Source organism: Rhamphochromis longiceps, linkage group LG23 (assembly GCF_057381845.1).
Source record: "Rhamphochromis longiceps isolate RC_006_pf linkage group LG23, R_longiceps_female_GT1.1, whole genome shotgun sequence".
Classification (NCBI taxonomy): domain Eukaryota; kingdom Metazoa; phylum Chordata; class Actinopteri; order Cichliformes; family Cichlidae; genus Rhamphochromis; species Rhamphochromis longiceps.
In genome coordinates this window covers 20,934,506-20,953,279 of record NC_140578.1, presented here as the reverse complement: position 1 = coordinate 20,953,279, position 18,774 = coordinate 20,934,506, and the positions used below count along the sequence as shown (strand labels likewise).

At 39.9% G+C, this 18,774-nt stretch overlaps 1 protein-coding gene across 2 annotated transcripts in view; it reads right to left on the bottom strand.

Annotated features, from left to right (window-relative positions):
- Window positions 1–18,774, bottom strand: part of LOC146641827 (transcription activator GLI2.L-like) — a 99,188-nt gene that overhangs the window by 25,211 nt on the left and 55,203 nt on the right. For both annotated transcript variants that reach the window (XM_085397937.1, XM_085397936.1), the window contains exons 4-5: window positions 9,592–9,794; window positions 6,978–7,160 (exon numbers count right to left, since the gene is read on the bottom strand). In XM_085397937.1, the coding sequence (XP_085254063.1) occupies window positions 6,978–7,160; window positions 9,592–9,794 (386 nt within the window). The remainder of the gene's footprint in view (window positions 1–6,977; window positions 7,161–9,591; window positions 9,795–18,774) is intronic.

Below are 18,774 nucleotides of genomic sequence, written 5' to 3'. Positions count from 1 at the left end.
GTTTTAAAAAATTAACATGAGAAGGGCTTAAATTACAGACAAATACATGTTTTTTTTTCCCAAGTTTTCTTTTGGAGAAAAACCCTCATTTCAATTCTCACAGGCCTTAGAGTGAAGCAGGGAATTAGCCTCCTCTGCAGCTGTCTGATCATTACATTTCACAACTTTAGTCTTTAGTCCAAACATGTGTCTGCATGAAATCCAATGCAGCTCTCACATCTGCCCACATGTGGCGACCTCATTAAGATTCAGACACGACCAATCAATCTTCCCGCAATAATTCCTCGTAATTACTCCAGATAAACATCACCCAGTCTGGGTTGGACTTCACGATGCTAAATGAGGGCAATTTACAAAGAATTGATTTCAACTGCAAGGAAATGTATGCAGAACCATCTGATCGATCTCAGCTCTGACATGTAAATTCAGACAACAAAACTCTTCTTCAGGCAGGTAAAACAGGCTCCAAACTTCCTTTTTCTTTAAGTTGTAACACTGGGCGGACATACAGAACTCATTGCATGCTTAATTGTCATTTTTTTCCTAACCAGCTAGTCCAGAAGACAATGAGAAGCACACTGACTGTATTTAGGTGTTATGGTTAAATAATAATGTTTAATGTGACATAAGTAAATAAACAGATTTTAAACGATTCAGCCTGAGACTATAGATATTTTTTTCCTATGAAGTCAGAGTGAGTCAATCCCCACAAACTGTATATAAAAGATGTCAGTAGCCACTATGATGTCACCCATGTATTTCTGGCATGGTGAACCCTTAAAGTGAGCAGACTGAACAATCTCCATGTTGGGTTTCTGAGTCAGACCACATTTGAATGAAAGGATGGGAAGAAGTTATGAGCTAATGCTGGTTGGTATAGCTTGGCTAGCAAGCTGCACCCATAAACTGTAACGGTGCATCACATAGATTAGCACAATTATTTGACAAATTACGGTATCAGCAATATTTATAATTAGCACTATTATCCTGAATGACATCTGTTACCGCTCATAAACTTTTCAATTCTTTTTTTCCCTAAAAGATCTTGTGTCAGTGTCTCCCTCTCTGCAATCTTGGAATCTCTGAGCTCTGTCAATGAAATGGTGGTAAACTCAGATATGCACGTTATATCACGTTTCCCTGTGAATTGGATTAAAAAAACAAACAAAAAAAAAAACAGCCCAATGCTGAAGACAATACTTCAAAATATGAGTTAACAAGCTCATGGGTGACATCATGGTGGGTATTACCATGTATAGAGCTAAGCCTCTGGGAAGATTCAAATACGTTTTCTGAAACCCTGGTAATGACTACAATGTGGCAGGTTAATCTGGTCTTAATCTGCAACATGCTGTTTTTAGGCTAGTCTACATAGTGCACACAGCCATATCTGTTTGCTGCTCAAAAACAAATGGAAGCCTTAAAAGTTGCCCTTTATTTTTGCACATCAAATTACCAAATAATAACAGTGAAAGAAGCTGGTATCTTCCTCAAAGATGGGAATATTTAAAAAATGTACATTTAAAGAAAGAGTTTATCCATGAGTTTTCCACCACTGACGGTGGCTCTAATGTTCTCAAAAACTGAGTTAATTAAAGCACATTAAAGCATTGTATTGGACACCTGACACTAAATGCTGCTTGGAAAAGGGCTGTTAAGATAAATGTTAAAATCTGTCCTTGTTCCTTACAAAGAAACAGTTGGGGGGACTCCTGGAGCACATCTGGTTCACTTCCTGTCACCAAGGCTCAGAAACTAGAGGCTCTGACGTTGAGCTTTTCCTGCGACAGCGAGGAGCTCAGCAAGCAATTAATTCTGCTTTGTTTGCTTTCACTGCCGTGCTTATTAACGATGGGGCTCAGAGGGTCTTTCCAAGTATGTCCTGCAGCATATGTTACCTGTTTAAAGACTTGAGGAGGAGGAGGAGGCATCTTTATGCTGGGACATATGGAATTTGAATGATGATCTAACAAATCCACAGAAGAGGAAAAACATTTCCTCGATTCTCGAGGGACATCTTAGCTCTGGAGGTTTGTTACTGTTTGAGGGGCGGCCGGTGTTGCTGGATGCTAATTTGGACATTTAACCAGACGAAGCTCAGATAAAGCCCAGGTTGATGCTGATGCTGATGGTGGTGGTGGGGGTGAGGTTTTCTTTTTTTTCCTACTGTTATCGGTGATGGCGGCAGCGGCTCGTATGACGCCGTTCAGGACTGGCAGCCATATTCATCTCTGTTACTTCCTCTCACCTCTGGGGAGATGTGTTTATTAATGTGCCACTTCCACTGATAAATGGACCAATGGAAAACCCCGGCTCGACTCGCTCGCCGCTGCCACTGCCGCCTCCCCCACTTCTCCATTGTGATTTATATTAGAAGCTGCTTTGGGGAGGGGGGGGGGGGGGTGAGGTGTGTTGAAAACATTTTGGGGAGGGGGGGGGGCTCTCAATTAAAGGAAAGTCATAAACTTTAGATAAAAATCAATAAGCTGCTTAAACTTTCGATTATTCTAGAGTCAAACTTTGACATAAGCACTTAAAAAAACTCACAAGGAGTCTGTCAACTATGACATCTGTTAATTTTAAATAAACATTTAAGCAAAAGTGACTAAATGACAGCCAAAAATATTTTCCTTATGTGAGCAATAAATATGAGGAAAACCAGTCAAAGATGCTTCCCAGCTAGAAGCGAATGTTTGGCCCAGATGTGGCCCACATCTGCAGTTTTCTTTGGCCTTGAATGACTGCATAAACATGGGGTTAGCATGGCTGCCACAACGCAGCCAGAGGTCAAGGATGTTCTGTTTTTGAGAAACGACACTCGCCAGCACGACAAGTGCCAAAAGAAGCCCGGATTAGGCCCAGATGTGTCGGCTCTCTGGGTTAACTTTACATGATTGCACTTTGCACATCTCTCATTCTGGAGCTAATAAAAAGACACCAGACCATCAACCATGAAAACGTGTAACAGATGAGTAAATTCGATGCCTAAAAAAAAGATGACCTTTTCTCATGAAAATAAAGATGTAATCACTATAAAATAAAATCTCATGTTATGACTTTGCCAAGTTTCTGTTCTTTCACCTGCAGCGTGAGACTGTTTTATTTGTAACAGAAAGTTTTTAAATCATTATAATATAAACAAGTCAAACTGAAAACAAAACTGATCTGATGGTGTGAAAGATTACGTTCAAAAACATAAAAACTTCGAGCTTACTTATTCAACATGAAACTACCACAGATGGTGTCAAAGATAGGGAGACACGAGAGGAATTGTTCACCCACACACACACAAAACTGATTTAAAGATCTTAAAACAGAAATTAGTAGATCTGCTGCATGTGTTGAATATCTCCACCTTGAATCTTTACTCAGCTTTAACAAAGCCCCAAAACAAACCAATCAAAACCTTCTGATACCAAAAGCCTGGTAACAGATTTGCGGAAAACTAAATATTTGTAGGACTGAGTGCAACCACAGAAGATGAATATGAAGAAAGCATCTTAGACAGCATTCCTGTTAGACAGATACCTTATGTGTTGCTTCTTTTGAGTAGTTTTTCTCAAACATCACCAGCTTTCCTCCCCTCATTTCTAAGAATGGAAATATTTCACCGTGTTTGGCAGGTAGAGTGATCTTGCTGCTCCCTGCTCACAGTTTCAGTGAATATCTTAACAATGACATTTTGGCGAGACGGAGCCAAACGTGCTTTCCGTTTGCTTTGGCTCCTGCGCCTGCATAGTGTTTCGGGACGGCTGGAAACTGAGTTATGACAGCTTTAGTGAGCGCGGCTGGCCGGCTTCACGCTGCTGGCAGCCTGCCTTAGCTCTCAGCAGCACAACTTTGGCCTCCAACACCATAACACAGCGAGCTCATTCACAAGCCTGTGGGGAAGAGTTTAACCCACGCTGACGGCTCGTTGAGCGGCTCAGCAGGCAACCGTATCACTCACTGCAAAACTTGGGGTGAGGCCTAAAGTCACCAGTTATTTTGTACATTTATATATTGTATTTTTATATTTAATTTCAGATGTGCTCTGTTTTCAGTGTCATTGTGGACCTCATAGATTGGTTGCAAGTTACAACCTGGAGTTCTCCTTTTCATTTTACAGCCTCAGGATACTCCAGCAAGAAACCACATGTAAAGGTTTTAGAAATGTAAAGACCTAAAATTCCCACGCAAATGTGTTGTTCTGTCCTTTAAGCTCATTATAGTTCATTTATAGAGGAAACATCACTGTGCTTTCTTCTATGAGTTCAGACTTCCTGAGCTGCTTTAGAATTTACATATATTACTGGAAAGAAGAAGGTGAGAATGATTGTTCCAAGCAGACAGCAAATATATGCAGCAGTCACACACGACCTGGTTACTTAAAGGTAGACTTTTAACATAAGTGTGTTTACTGTTTCAAAATACTTTAAAATCCAAATCATCCAAAATTAATGAAAGACATCTATGTGTTGACGAGAAATCAAATGGAAGCTAAACTGGTGACAATCTTTACTTTTGTATAAAACCAGTTAGTAGCACAAGATGTTGCAGCGAGTAAGTATAACCTTTACTTAACCAGGTAAGTCATGAAACACACGAGGTCCTGAAGAATCCTTTAAAACCCTTTTGAGCAAAACATGGTGGATGGTTAAAATGTGTAACTAGTGCTGTATAGAATATTACTAAAGAGTGTATGAACAGCTATGCAGCAATGAGAGACTATCCAATGTCAATGAAGGTCACCAACTTCGCCACATAGCTGTTGGAATTATCAGTCCCATCACTGAGGCAACAAATTAACAATAAATTAAAGCAACTTCCAATGGAAAAGTATCACATGTGACCGGGTTACCAAGGCAACCACTGGCCTGAAATAAGTACTGGAAACCAGCTACCAGCTGAAAAGCAATGCATAAGCTTATTGCTTTGATGAGTATAGAGTAAGCTGCTTTTGTTTTGTTTTGTTTTTTATTTAAACTTTAATTGAAAGGGAAAATTGCAATATTAACAAATGTTGCCTTTTGATGCATTGCTGCAAAGTTAGCTTAAAGACAATTTATATATGCAGTCCCTTGGCAGGTTACAAATGTTATCCATAATTGCACTTCAGATAAATCAATCTAAATCCATGAGTAGCATTGGAATAACTTTTGAGACTTTTCTGAAGCGTAACATCAACTAGTTTCTCAAGGTTTGCTTATTAAGCATGTGCCTAGAACAAAACCCAATAAAAAAGCAAAAAAATAAATATATACGTGCATCCACACCAGACACGAGAGTCAAAAACAGGCCAACAATAATATTTTTTTAAAAATCAACAGCTCTCATACTCTCACACTCCAGTTTTGTTTTTAACACTTCCAGCACACCTGCTCGGGATTATGACCAATAAAAAATATATATTGATGGGTACCCATAACTTTTTTTTCAAAATTCTGAGATTAAAGTCAGATTTCTACTAGAAAATTTTAGATTTCTGACAGAAAAAGCCAGATTTATGAGGAAAACAACCAGAATTCTATCTTTCGCCTCACAATTCTAGAAAAAGTCATCTCTTATAAAGATTTTTTTTTCCAGAGGAACCTAATTCTCTCCCTGCTGTGTTTTTATATGAGTCTTGTGGCACACAGTAGTTATGTAAAGCACCGAAAAGCAAAGGTGAGTAAAGGATGAGCAGGAAGATGGCCATAAATATCCTACAACCCAGTTAGAAATTTACTGTATGAGAAACACTAACAGGAAATGTCACATCTGTGCAAGTGCAGAGGCGTTAAGCTGGCAGGTATTATCACAATGACTCAGACAGATGAAGTTTTCTGGTGTTCATCACCAGGACTTCCCCTCCACCATTAGTCTCACTCTCAGACACGGGTACCCTTTTAAGGTGCAGAGCAAAGCGCCGGATCAAAGCAGGCATCCATTACATTAAATATACCTACTGCAGCCAAATGTGCCCCACAGTGGAAATATCACAGCACCACAATAAGTCCTCCATGTTTACGGAAAAGTGCTGGTGGAGGCCTGGTGTGGAGGCGAGCTGCTCAGCACATGTCCAATACCTGAAGCCCTTCAGATGTTTGAAGATGTTTGACATGAAAAATGTACACAGGGCTTTTTTATTTATACACCTCTCCTGTGATCTCTGTTTCATCTCCAACGTGATACGAATTTCATCTCCCTAATCGGGGTCAAAGCAGCTCATTGGGTAGAGCCGGGTGGGCTGGTGGGAAAAGAGACCTTTCTACAGTCCGCTTTAGTCAGCTGGATGAACTGACTTTTCACGTGATACAGGATTTGCCACCTGAAATAACGCTCACAACACGGTAACACCCCAAATAACCTATAAAAACACATAAGATACACAGATACACTGTTTGTTATCAGAAGTATATACAACTCAGATTAGATACACTTGTAGTTTGTGATTCATCTCCCAAAGAAAAGACAAAACAAATAAGATAAACTTAGAAAAACTTAACTGAAATGTTGGTTTACTTTTTTTTTCTATACATTGGATTGGAAAGTCAAAATCAACAATATGAAAAGCCAAAAGAGGTTCAAACGTAGGTTTTATTTCAACTTTAAAACTGTTTCCACACATTTTCACCATTTGCGTAAAGCATACGGTGGCGTACATTGTCACTCATATCCTTGATATTTTAAAGCCCCCTTTCCTTTCTTTTTTTTTACACCCAGGTGACCTGTTTGGGGCAAAAGGCCGAAGTTAAATAGAATGTATGGGTGCATCACTGCTGTAAAGCTGGACATTGTAACATGGCAGTCTATGGGGACCGACTCAGTTTTGGAGGCACCTTCCACTGGTAATGACAGAAACTGCAGTTTCACATTTTTTCATTTACTGTCATCGTACTATGTCTGAACTTCTTAGCCTAAAAATCACAGGAATCCAGAAAACCAAAACTAGGGGCTTAGAGAAGTTAGGAAACTGCAGCTGGAAACCTTTCAAGTCAAATCTCAGAGGTACTCACCATCAATGGGAGCGATGTAGTCAGACAGGTGGGCCCCCGCCGTGGCCCCGGCCCCTTGCATGAGCAGCTCGCTATAGGGGCTCCGGTGGCTCGCCATTAGGTGATAATACTCAGCCGGACTGGCTCCAGGTGGAGGAGGAGGAAGTCCAAACAGCCCACGGTCTTTCAAATGCTCGTGGGCCACTGCAGGAGCAAGCAGAGAGGGTGCGAATGAGCAGAGTTAAAGAAAGCTATGAGAACAGGAAATTAGGACAGGGAGGATAGATGGATGCAGGGATGGAGTGAATGGCTAAACAGGAGGAGGGAGGGAAGGGGGAGAGGGGCAAATTCCTGGTGCCTCACACTGAGGGGATCTCTGAATGGGGAGAGGGGCCAGTGGGGTGGAGCTGGATCGCTGATGTGCAACAGCCCGTGTAGGTGCTCCCACCCACCAACCCCCCATTTCTTCAGTCACACAAGGAAAACAAGTCTTTATGTTGTTGGTGTATGTTAAGGTCAAAGACTCCGGAGTGTAAATATTAGTTCTGATTTACTGATTATTTTGATGGACAGTGGAGGAACTTTCACATCATGAGTTTAGTTACCTAATTTCACTACTTTTTCTTCAGTTTTTAAGGTGGTTGCAGCCACTTAATTAATCTGCCAATTAATCTAGTTTATAGATTTTAAAGGCAGCCTACAGCTACTTTATAATGCAAACTCGTGAATCGTATTGGTGTTAACATCTGCACATAGTAAGATCCTTTTAAATGTGTCAGCACCTCAAAGTCTGAATTATGAATCTGTTTTTCTCCTCCACGTCCTCACATTGTGTCTTGCTCCCTTTTTTCAGGCTCTCTACCTCCTGCTCGAGTCCTAATCGATCTTTCAGACGACATCAGGCCTCTGGGCGTAAAAAAGAGCAGACGCCGTGCTCGTGCTGACTTCATAGCTGAAGTAGCTGCCCTTAATTCGCCCTCACAGGATCACATTTCCACCTTAAAAACTTCTGAATGATGACCAGAGAGCTAGTTAATCAGATGAAGCTGTGGGAAAAGAGACGCAGTGCAGGAAGAGAGCCAGCAGGTTAAAAACTGCAGAACCTCCGAAAAACAAAAAGATGCTTATTTAAACGGGCTCCAGTTGACTTTTTTTCACATATTACATTTCTTTGTTGCCAAAGTGTCCTTTAACAGCGATGTGAAAATAACAGGAAGTCACATCTCCATGCTGAGGTGAATAAAGAGGTCACCTGGAAGGCTAGCAGTCTTCATTTCCAAACTCAACACCTTGTCTTTCAACAATCTTTTCTCCTTCGGTGCAGCTTTATCACGGGCCGATCTCAGGTGCGGCTGCTTATTTCACATTAAAAGGTTTGCCACATTACCACTGACAGACTGTAAAAGAAGATTTATACCCCGTCCCACCACCGCGCTCCAATCTGTTATTGTAATTCAGCGCTGAGGAAAGAGTTGTCATCACGTCCGGGTAGATTTTGAGGAGGGGTGGGGGGTTGTTGAGGGTTTGCCAGCACTGTTTTATCAATTTCAACTTAGTGTTTCTAAAAGAATCCTCTTAGTATCAATGTGGAAGGATGAGGAGGTCAAGGTTTCCCTGCAGAAAGACCCCAAAACATGTCACCAAACACTTCAAACCCAGACTGCCGACTGAGTCATAAGTAGTTCCTTCTAAAATCACAATATTACTTAACGATGCTCCAAAGGAGTTTTCAACCAGTGGAAATAAAACCATAAAGTTTTATGATAAATACAAAATATAACTAGCCTAACATGCTTGGAGGTTATTTGGCTTGAAGGTTAAAGATATGGCTTCATATCTTTGGATTTATTCAAAAGAATTTAAAATATCTACATTTTTAAAAAGATACTTCTCATACACTAGTTTTTGGCTTGGTTATGGTACATTCAATTGGTATACTTTTATTCATATAGCTCCAGCTCACATCAAAAGTCACCTCAAGGCACTTATATTGTAATGTTAAGAGCCTGCAGTTTGGTTTCTTAGAAAGAAACCAATTAAAAATGTATTATTAGTTTTTATATTTGGCTTTTAGACTGGTTTTGTCCATGGTTTTGAATGGCATTTGACTGGATTTTGGAGTTGGTTTCACACTTGGATTAGATAAGCTTCAGTTTAGCTGGGATTTGTTTTTGATTTCAGCTTAAAGACTAGTTAGACATATTAAAATGGTTACATGTATCCACAATTAGAAGGAGACAAAGCAAATATCCTTCTCCAATACCTGATAATCTGCAGAGATCCTCCAATAAGTGATTTGTCCAAAGCGTGAATGAATTATGAAAATGCACAAAAAAATATTAACTGACTCGTATTTGTTTTGTCTGCCAGCTTGGGAAGATGGCAGTGAAAAACAGTTATATAAAAGTAAATAAGGATTTTAAGGTCCTGAAGTTAAACTAAGGCAAAGATGGTAAAATGTGTAAATGATGTATAAAGCTTAAAAATCCATTGAAATAATGTTACATTTTACAACAATATAGATTGAATTTGTCCCCTGAAAACTGATTGGACAACGTGGAAGAGTAAAAGCAGACAGAGAAATAAATGTCTTTCTTTGTCTCATAGATAAAAAAGAGAAGATGGGTGAACTTACAGTCCGCAGGGCTGAGTCCTCGGGCCGCTGAGATCATGGATAGGGTGGGGCTGCTGTGCACAGAGCGCAGGTAGTGCTCCATGTGAGGGCTGACATAGGGGTGAGGCGGGCTGAAGGGAGAGTCACCCGTGGCCACTGCAGCTGGCGAGAGGCGAATCAGGGAGATGTCGGAGATGACGGGGCTGCCGGCCAAACCTGCAGGGCTGGAACAGAAAAGACAAATTATATGCAAACTGCTGCATACTGCAGTTGATCTTTACACTTCTTTAACCCAATCAGCAACCAGCTCCAGAGGTTATGTTCACACTTTTCTAACAATGGAGCAAAGACGAATTGGATATACAAACATAATACTTGTTAGCTTCCAGATTTAGGATCTCCCCCCTTAAAAGCTGCGTGCCATCAACATGAAGCACGCTTTGACACGACCACCTGAAGCGCCCTCGCACTCCACAAACTCCTGCGGTGACGGTGAGTAATCCACCTGCGAACCCAATCCTCCCAGCATCCACCTCAGTGTACACAGAGTGTTGAGAGTGATATCACGTCTAACGCGGTTCCTCTATCGAGCTTTTGATCTGGGAGAGGAGGAGGAAGGGGTGAGATCAGGGTCATGGGACGAGCAGACAGTGGGGGAGGAAGTGCTGCACGGCGAGGAGAACAGCCTCTACAGATTACACTTGTGTCCACGGGGCATTTTGTGGGCGTCTTTCACCTGTGTAAGGTTATCTGGAAGACGGCTGATTCTGCGGTTTTGGGGAAGATGAGCCTGATAAAAGAATGCAAAGCTGACACCTTTGTCCTGAATCTGTGAACTTCAGAGTTACACAAATATATGCACAAAAGTATATTTTTACTAAATGTGAAGTGAGCAAGCTTTGAAAAACTGGAGATGTTCTCAGAGTTCTTCTGTCAGATTTGCTTGTCACAGTCATTTCATCTCAGACTGACACCATGAGGTTCAGATCAGGGCACGATTTTTGGATTGCATGTCTGTACTTGGTTTTACACATGCCATACACTGCTTTTGCACTTGGTTTTAGACAAGCTTCCACTTTGTCTTTGATTTAAGATACGTTTCAGACTTTGTAATGCCAGGTTTTATTCTTGATTTCATATTTAGGTGTTAACTTGGCTTCGGACTGCTTTGTGCATAGTTTAGACTGTTTTTGACATTATTTGAGGTTTTTTCACTCTCACTGTTGTCTTCGGTCTTAGTTTCATACATTTTTGACTAGATTCATTCTAATTTGGACTTTGTTTTACACTGTGGTTTGAACTTGGCTTTAGATCAGGTGTTGGACTAATTTGTTTATCTTATTTTATTCTTCCTTTTTATATGATTTCTAACATGGCGTTGCACTTCATTTCGAACCTCTTTGCACATGGTTTTGGATTACATACGGACTTTTATTTTAGGTTTTTCAGCTCACCTTTGGGCCATTTGGGACTTGGCTTTGGAGATTTTTGCTGGGTTTGGCTAAAACAGCTGGATTTTCAGCTGTTTTAAACTAGTTTCTTGACGTGTCTTTGGTCCTCACATACTTTTAGCCTGGTTTTGCTCCAGTTTAGAGTTGGGTTTTAGACTCATTTTGGAGTTGGTTATCTTATAATTTTATTTTTGACTTTGTATTTGGTTTAGGACTTGACTGCAGATTTAGTTTTGAACTTCATAGTTTTAGGACTGGCTTTTGGCTTGATTTCACTTTATTCTTCACTTCGTCTTTGGATTGTGACTCAGGTTTGGGCTCATTAGAATTCCACTGGTTCTGGAGCATTTTGTATAAGTTGGAGCAAAAGTTGTATGGATTTGTTGAAGCAGAACTTCCTCGAACAATCAGAAAACAGTACTCACTGGATGCACTTCCAGTTCTGTCAGTACATGTATAGCTCTGTAACGGGCTTCATTGTGTTGAGTTGCCAGGCTTTTTTCTATGCTAGGTGTGGCTGTCCCTGGTCTATCTTGGCTATGTCCTCAGTGATAGTATTAAACATATCTATAAAATAAAATACAGCAGGTTTCCAAAGTGCTTGGAAGTCCAGAGGGGCTTTGTCAAAGTGGTAAAAATCAATGAGTAATTCAAGAGAAAGAGAGAGTTCATAGTTTGAAGGTGCACTTTTTGATTAAACCATAGCATGTGTTTTAAAAAATAGAAATTTTATCCTGAAAGCCAATGGTTAATGGAGAACATGATGCAGGAAGAGAAAATAAAAGTTCTATCATCAAGTATTAATTGAACTAAAATGTGCTGGTCTCATGTTTCACCACGACAGCGGAATTTCAAAGAGTCGCTGCCAAAGTCAATCATCGGTGTCAGCAAAAACCTCTCGTGAAGGAGGAAAGTTTCTCAGCTAGATGAAAAGAATTCTTTTATTTCTTATTAACCACAGACTCAAAAGACCTTTCGGGGTTTTGACCAATTTCAAAGTTAGAAATGTCAATAAAACTACTGAACATTTAATCAAAATGAAAAAGTTCTTATCATTATTCATTCAAGTGGTTTGAATCTGAACCCACAGCTGATGTTTCAGTCAGTCATCTCCACATCTGTGCGACGACCTCTGCTTAACGTTCACCAAATCTTTTCTATCTCTCACATGGCTGCTTCATTAAAAATACACTCTCTCCCTTGTCCGTCCATCCAACAAAGACTTGACTGCCTCACAGCCAGAGCGTTGGATTGCATCACGACTGAGGCAATGTTTTTCTGTCTCCCCATGCACACGATAAAGATCTGATTTTCCACCCAAAAACATAATCAGCCCCTCGGTCTGTTTGAAATATTAACACTCTCGTCATGTAACAGCCTGAGGCCTGTCTGTCTTTGAATCCAGCCTAAGTTGGGTTGTTTACCATGATAACAAGCTCCTCCAACAATCACAGTCTGAATCAGATGAGAATATAAATATTTCTCTCTTTAAATCTAACCTGAAAGCTTTGTTTAAGAACACTAAGAGCTAGTCATGTAATATTCAGATGTTCAGAAGGTGCCAGCAGGCTGCAGGTTGAGCACAATGCTCCACCTTCGAAGCGTGTCCTGGTTTGGCGCCATGCAGCAGGCTGAGACAGGAAGGAGCCGCCCGGGAGAGGCGGAAATAGGTGGTGGTTACAAAGAGGATCCCTGTCTTCTGTCTCGTGAGAAAAAAATGTAATCTTATGGTATACATCTCAGTTCTTCAAATTATACTGAGCGCAATTTGTTTTATGCATCGGGAGACTTTTTTCATCTACTGTTACTTCTTTTACAGCTGCTTTTCTATCTGCAAGCATTCAAATCTGATCTAATTCAACTTAAATGTACAACACACATTTCTGAACTCTCAAAAGTTTTTACATCACTGCATGCAATGAAGCGGCAACTTCTTCAACTGAAAAATGCAGCGCCGCAAAGAAGTGCAGTTCCTCTAATGGCCACTTGAAACCGGCTTTAAAGGTAAGTTAGTGCTCACAGATATTAAAATGTTAAATTTTACAGTAGAAGCAATCAGGCCATTAACTGCAGGCAAAATACACTGCAGTGTCATTTTAACCTGGCAAAGTTCATAAATTTGACTTTTATGTCTGATGATTTCTGAGACTGTTTTTGCAAATCTAATGCTTTCTATGTAAAAAATAATCTAATTTTAATTTTAGCACAAATTAATGACTTTAAACTTGAAATTCTGAATGTTTTCTCTGATTATCACCCCCTCTGCTCTGTTTTTAGCTTACAGTGCACTATTATGCATTATTATACACATTAATCTTTACCTAGCTAAAGAACAGAAGTATAGCAGGATGTGGGACACAGTGCAACCAGCATGTTTTTCTTATCAACAAAGACTTCAGGTCCATTTAAATGCTCTCTTAGAGGAAATCTGCCAACCAGTTCTTTTACCGGATAACGGCAGATTCAAAAGGCCATATCAGCAGCAGCCATCTAGGTTGTTTTTTAGGCCTACTCTATATTAGATAAACGGCTGTGATTGGCCTGGTTTGAACAGGAGGAGGGCCAGAGGCATTCTGCACATAAGCTCTTGGATTCGTCTGGTTCCCAAGTTGTTAGTGCTGCTGATGGATCATGAAGTTAGACAATAAAAAACAGCCGAGCCGTGATTGCTCCTGTGTTTTACAAAGCTTTTAAACTGGAGGTAACAGACTGGCAGACAGACTCTGAAACATCAGTTTCACTGAGTTGATCTCTAATGCTATTATGACTCATTTCTGCTTAATTTTTCACAGTTAAACCTCCACATGAACAGCATATCTTCATATCTTGTCTTTTGATCCTCAAAAACTCCTGTGCAGTAAAAGATGCATCTGAGCTATATGGACTCTTCTGCATCCTTCTGTTTATTTTTGTTTTATTTGTGAGTGTGTGCGTGCACATATACATGGATGACACCAGAGATGAATTACAGTGTGACAGTGACTCTCGTCTCTGGTGTCGGGCCCGGCGAGCTCTCTGATTTAGATAAATCACGCCGTGCAGCAGCGCGCCACTGAATAAACTTCCACTGTAGGTTTATGAGTCTGCTGCGTGAAGCAGACCTCTCAAACTTAACAGGCAACAATGCCCCCTCCACCTCCTCCACCATCGCCAACCTGAAACCCCCAAACGCCTCATGAGGTAAAAGAAATGACCTAGATACAAACAAACAGAAGATGGGGCTGCAAATCACGGCCTGCTTCAGAAGTCAATTCATCATTTCATCCTCAGTTTGTTTTCTCTTTAAAGCTTTGAGGAGATTTATTTTATTTATGAGCGTTTCTAAAAACCAAATTTTAATGAAGTATGGATAAGTTTAGAAATTGAGTCTACACACTGATGTGTAGAAGTTGTGTTTATTGTTAAATAACATTTTTCTGGATGTCTTTCTATTAAATATTAAAACTGTGTTTTCCATTTGACATGTGAGGCAATGACAAATAAATAATAGAAATCAATGTTAACAAGCAGATGTAAGCCTAGCTTTAAATTGAAATTGAAAAAAAAAAAACTTTGAGAAGCTTTTTTCTGAGCTGAAAAATTGTATGGACAGAGGTACCGTTTTAACATGAACATTGTATTCATTTTTGTTATATAGCTGTGAAACTGTGTCTCTTAGGTATCTGTTAGTTGTGGTGTGCCACAGGAGTCTGTTTCTGGGCCACATTTATTTTCTTTATATATGTTGTGCTTTCAAGTAATTTGAGTTACTGCTGAAGACACCCTGATAAACTATTGGCTCAAATTGTTGTCATAAATATTTTGTACTTGTAAATCAAATGCTTAGTTAGTTTTGTAACCTTGTAAACCAAAATATCTGAAAACTTTATGTTCGTGCATCTATAGATGAGAATTTGTGTGTGTAAAAAAATTTGTTTGTGAAAAATATTTGCAGAAGTTACAAATTCTTTTTGTTAAGGTCTGGTTACAGACACAAAGCAAAAAACTACTCTGCGCTTCCCTGGCTGTGTGTGAGTTTCAACTTACGAGTACGAATTTTGACCCAATTTTTCTTCCTTTCAGCTGATTGGTCAATGTCATGTCGATCACAAATTTGACAAATTTACAAAACTCAGTTCTAAGCTGGATGGACAGTATTTTTTTTCCAAATGAACAGACTGAATCATCAAAATGAAATTAGTCACCTGAAACTAGCTGAAACTTGCTAAAAAATACTGTGTTTAACTACTAATTACAAACTGTTATCTCAGATGGTGAAAGAGTTTCAACAAGAATCTTTTGGAACAATGGTAGTACTAGCTTAACAAAGAGCAGGCTATTATCTCACTACAACTGATCACAAATGAAGGAGGGAAAATCTGAGTCGAATTTTTAACACACATACTGTTAGCTCATCAAGAAGACACTAAAAGCAACAGGAAGCATTTAGCTTAATTTAACACAAAGTCCATGTCTCATGAGCTGCTGTAACTCCTCGCTTATCTTTTTCCAGTGTATAAGGTATAGAAGGGAAATTTCTTGTTGGGTTCTAACTTGAAAATCTCTGTCATTAGCTGGTTCTCTGATAAAATTATGACTTTTGGAAATCTTGGTATCAGCTTCAATATTAATTTCAGTTTTGTCCAGCACATCATGAGTTTAGCATCTACAGACACAAAGGCATCTAAAAAAAACCATCCAATCGAACAGAACTGAGATGCTGGGCTTTTAACCAGGACAGAAAGAACTGAGTTTAGTATTTTACAACTTTCATTACTCTCCATTGCTGCAGAAAAAATCTATTAACAAATGTCTTGGAACAAGAATTCTGATCTTTTTTTCCATGTTGTCTGAGATCAATTTCCCCTTATTCTACTTTGGCTCCCCTGAAGAAGGCTTTCCATCTGTCCAGTCTCATACATACTGATGCATGTCCATAAAGTGGAGATTTTCTTCATTTAAACTGGAAAAACTTCCCATCTTTAGCCTAGATGGTCTGGAAATGGCAAGATGTTAATTATTTCTAATGCCTTAAATGGCATGTTTTCTAGCTACATCTCTGAGAGGTTTGTAGTTTGAGTCAAGCAACCAGCAGAAAAATAACAGGACCCTAACGTCTGGAACGATCTCCAGGAACTCAGATTGGTAGTGTAAAAACTTACTTTAAAGTTAAAGGAAAGTTGATCTTAAAAGCAACTTCTAGGGTAAAGACTTTCCTGATTTTGCTTGAGTTTTAGTCTTTTGTTATATCTTTCTTAAGTTTTATTTTCTTGCCCCTGTGAATCACTTTGTAATGTGGACTGTGTCAAAGTGCCGCACAAGCAGGTAAACTGTAGAGCAGGAGGAAAGTGTCCTTCATTGCCCCATCTACAGAACTAAAAATGTCTTCTCAAAAAAGTTACTTTGTTCCACCAAAAGTTTCAATATGTAGATCTGATCCCTGCCTTATACATGATGCTGTTTGCAGACTCGCTCCGTCCGCAGAGACACCATCACGGAGGAGGAAGTGTTCCTCATCTGCAACCTTCTTGCCTTACTGTCATCTGCCGGCAACAGCGAGGGAAGAAAAAGCGTCCTGTGCATCCGGTGGAGGGAAAAAAAGAAGAAGCTTTCCCTCGGCTGCTTTTTATGACAGGCCTGACAAAATAACCAGCCCTCTCATTACGGTATATGCAAACAATGATAAAGGGGACGGCGGCAAGATGTCATGTTAGACAATCAAGGAGGGGACCTCTGACACGCTGCCACGAGTGTGTAATAAAGTGCCGCGGCAGGCGACAAATGACACCGCACTTAATTTGCTGCGCAATGTTCCTGTAATTAGGTGAATTTGGCACAGGCAGGGGGGAGCGACAGCTAGATCAAGGTCTTGATGAATTAGGGGTCCACTGTCAAGATCAAATCACATTAATCAAGGTGGCCGAGTCCGCGGACAGCCATCCCCTCCCTACCCCCTCCCTCCCTTCTCCCAGCCGGCGTGATGAATAGCCCTGCTTCCGCCAGGCGCGAAGTATGCATCACCATCAAATCTGTGAATTTAAATGTAAGAGTACTATTTGGAGGATTCTATTGACTTTTTTTGTCCCGCCGCCAGTTTTTCTTCGGTGATAAAGTAACTCTGAAGTCTCCTCGTTGTTCAAAGTGTGCCACGAATGCGGCAGCCCCCTGCCTGATTTTATATAGCTCACTTTCTTAAAAGTTTACAATTAAGACGTGCAGTTTCTGTTTGTTGTTTTTGTTAAAATACTTTAAGTTTTATTATTTCACTACAGGTTTTCTAACACTAGCAGGCCTTCACTCCTGCTAACGATGTATTTTTTTGGGAGAAGACATTTGTCCTTATTCTAATTTGGGACACAGCAGGAATACTCCACTTCAGTCTTCAAGAGGCAGCACAAACCAGTCAAGTAATCATTAATCAAACTCTGTTTCTTTAGCATGTTTCATGCAGATCAGTGAAATTTAAAATGATTCAAAATCCAATAATTAAAACTAAATACAATAAAGAAAACACACATCTATAAAACAGAAAACACATTACAGCTACTTCTGAAACAAGTATAAACCTCTAATGTGTCAGGATTGGTTTCCCATTTTGGCTTTTTTACTAGCTCTTTGGGGGCAGGGGTAGGAAAACCATCTTTAGTGTTTCAAGATTGTCCCATTGACTGTGTATAATGTCTCTGCTCTAGTTTAAAGTCAATAAAACAAATACCCTCCTCCTGGTTTCTCTCTTGTTTTAATTGGGATTGCCAGTGTAGCTGCTCCTTACATACAAATTCATTCGAAGAGACCAACATGAAATTATAGTGATGGATTAAATCAAACATAAATCTTCCAATAATTATGAAATTTAATGCAATAATGGGGAAAAAACCTGCAGAACCACCTGAATGTCACTAATCTCAGATATTGCCATCTATCACCAGACCCTTAATTAACCTTAATGCCGTTTACATATTATCTTGACAGTTAATGTTATGAAGTAGCCATCACCAGACTCATATACTTCATCTAAAGGGTAGTGGGCGGGTCCCGAGTTAAACTTCAAATCCTGCAATTAAAGTAATTACCAATAAGAGTGAATCATCATAGTGTTGCTTACAGATGATCTTATGATCGGTGGGGTTTTCTCTCTACCTTACTATACTAGATACTAGAGTACCTGGAAATGACTGTTGTTGTGAATTGATGTTAAATAAATAAAAGTGAATTTAATTTTAACAAATAAAAATACACTTATCTGGGTCAAGATACAGGGATAGCAGTCTAAGCAGAGAAGCCCAGACCTCCCTCTCCCATCCCCAAGCCAGGCAAGAGATATAATCTCTCCAGCATGTCCCGGGTCTGCCCAGGAGGACATACCCAAAATCCCTCACCTAGAAGCATCCTAATCAGATATCACTTCAACAGACCTCAACCACCCCAAGAGACCAAGGCATCTACGGACAGACAATCAATGGAACATGTTAGCCACATGGTCCAACCCTCTAGTGGACCCATCATCCTTTTAGAGGAAAATCTAATAAAAATCAGAAACAGAAACAACGCTAAAACCTAGATCAGTGAAGTATGTATCTACATATAAAATATGTTGAGTCAAAGGCGGTTTGGACATGGATGATGGTTGACTTCACCACTTGAAAGAGTTCTGTTCCCCATTGGGGTTAACCTGACATCTCAATGACTTTTCCCAAATAGCTGGGAGGTTTAAGATTCCGATAGAATTCGTGGCTCCAGTTCCTGTGGGATAATGGCTTTATTGTAAAGTTTC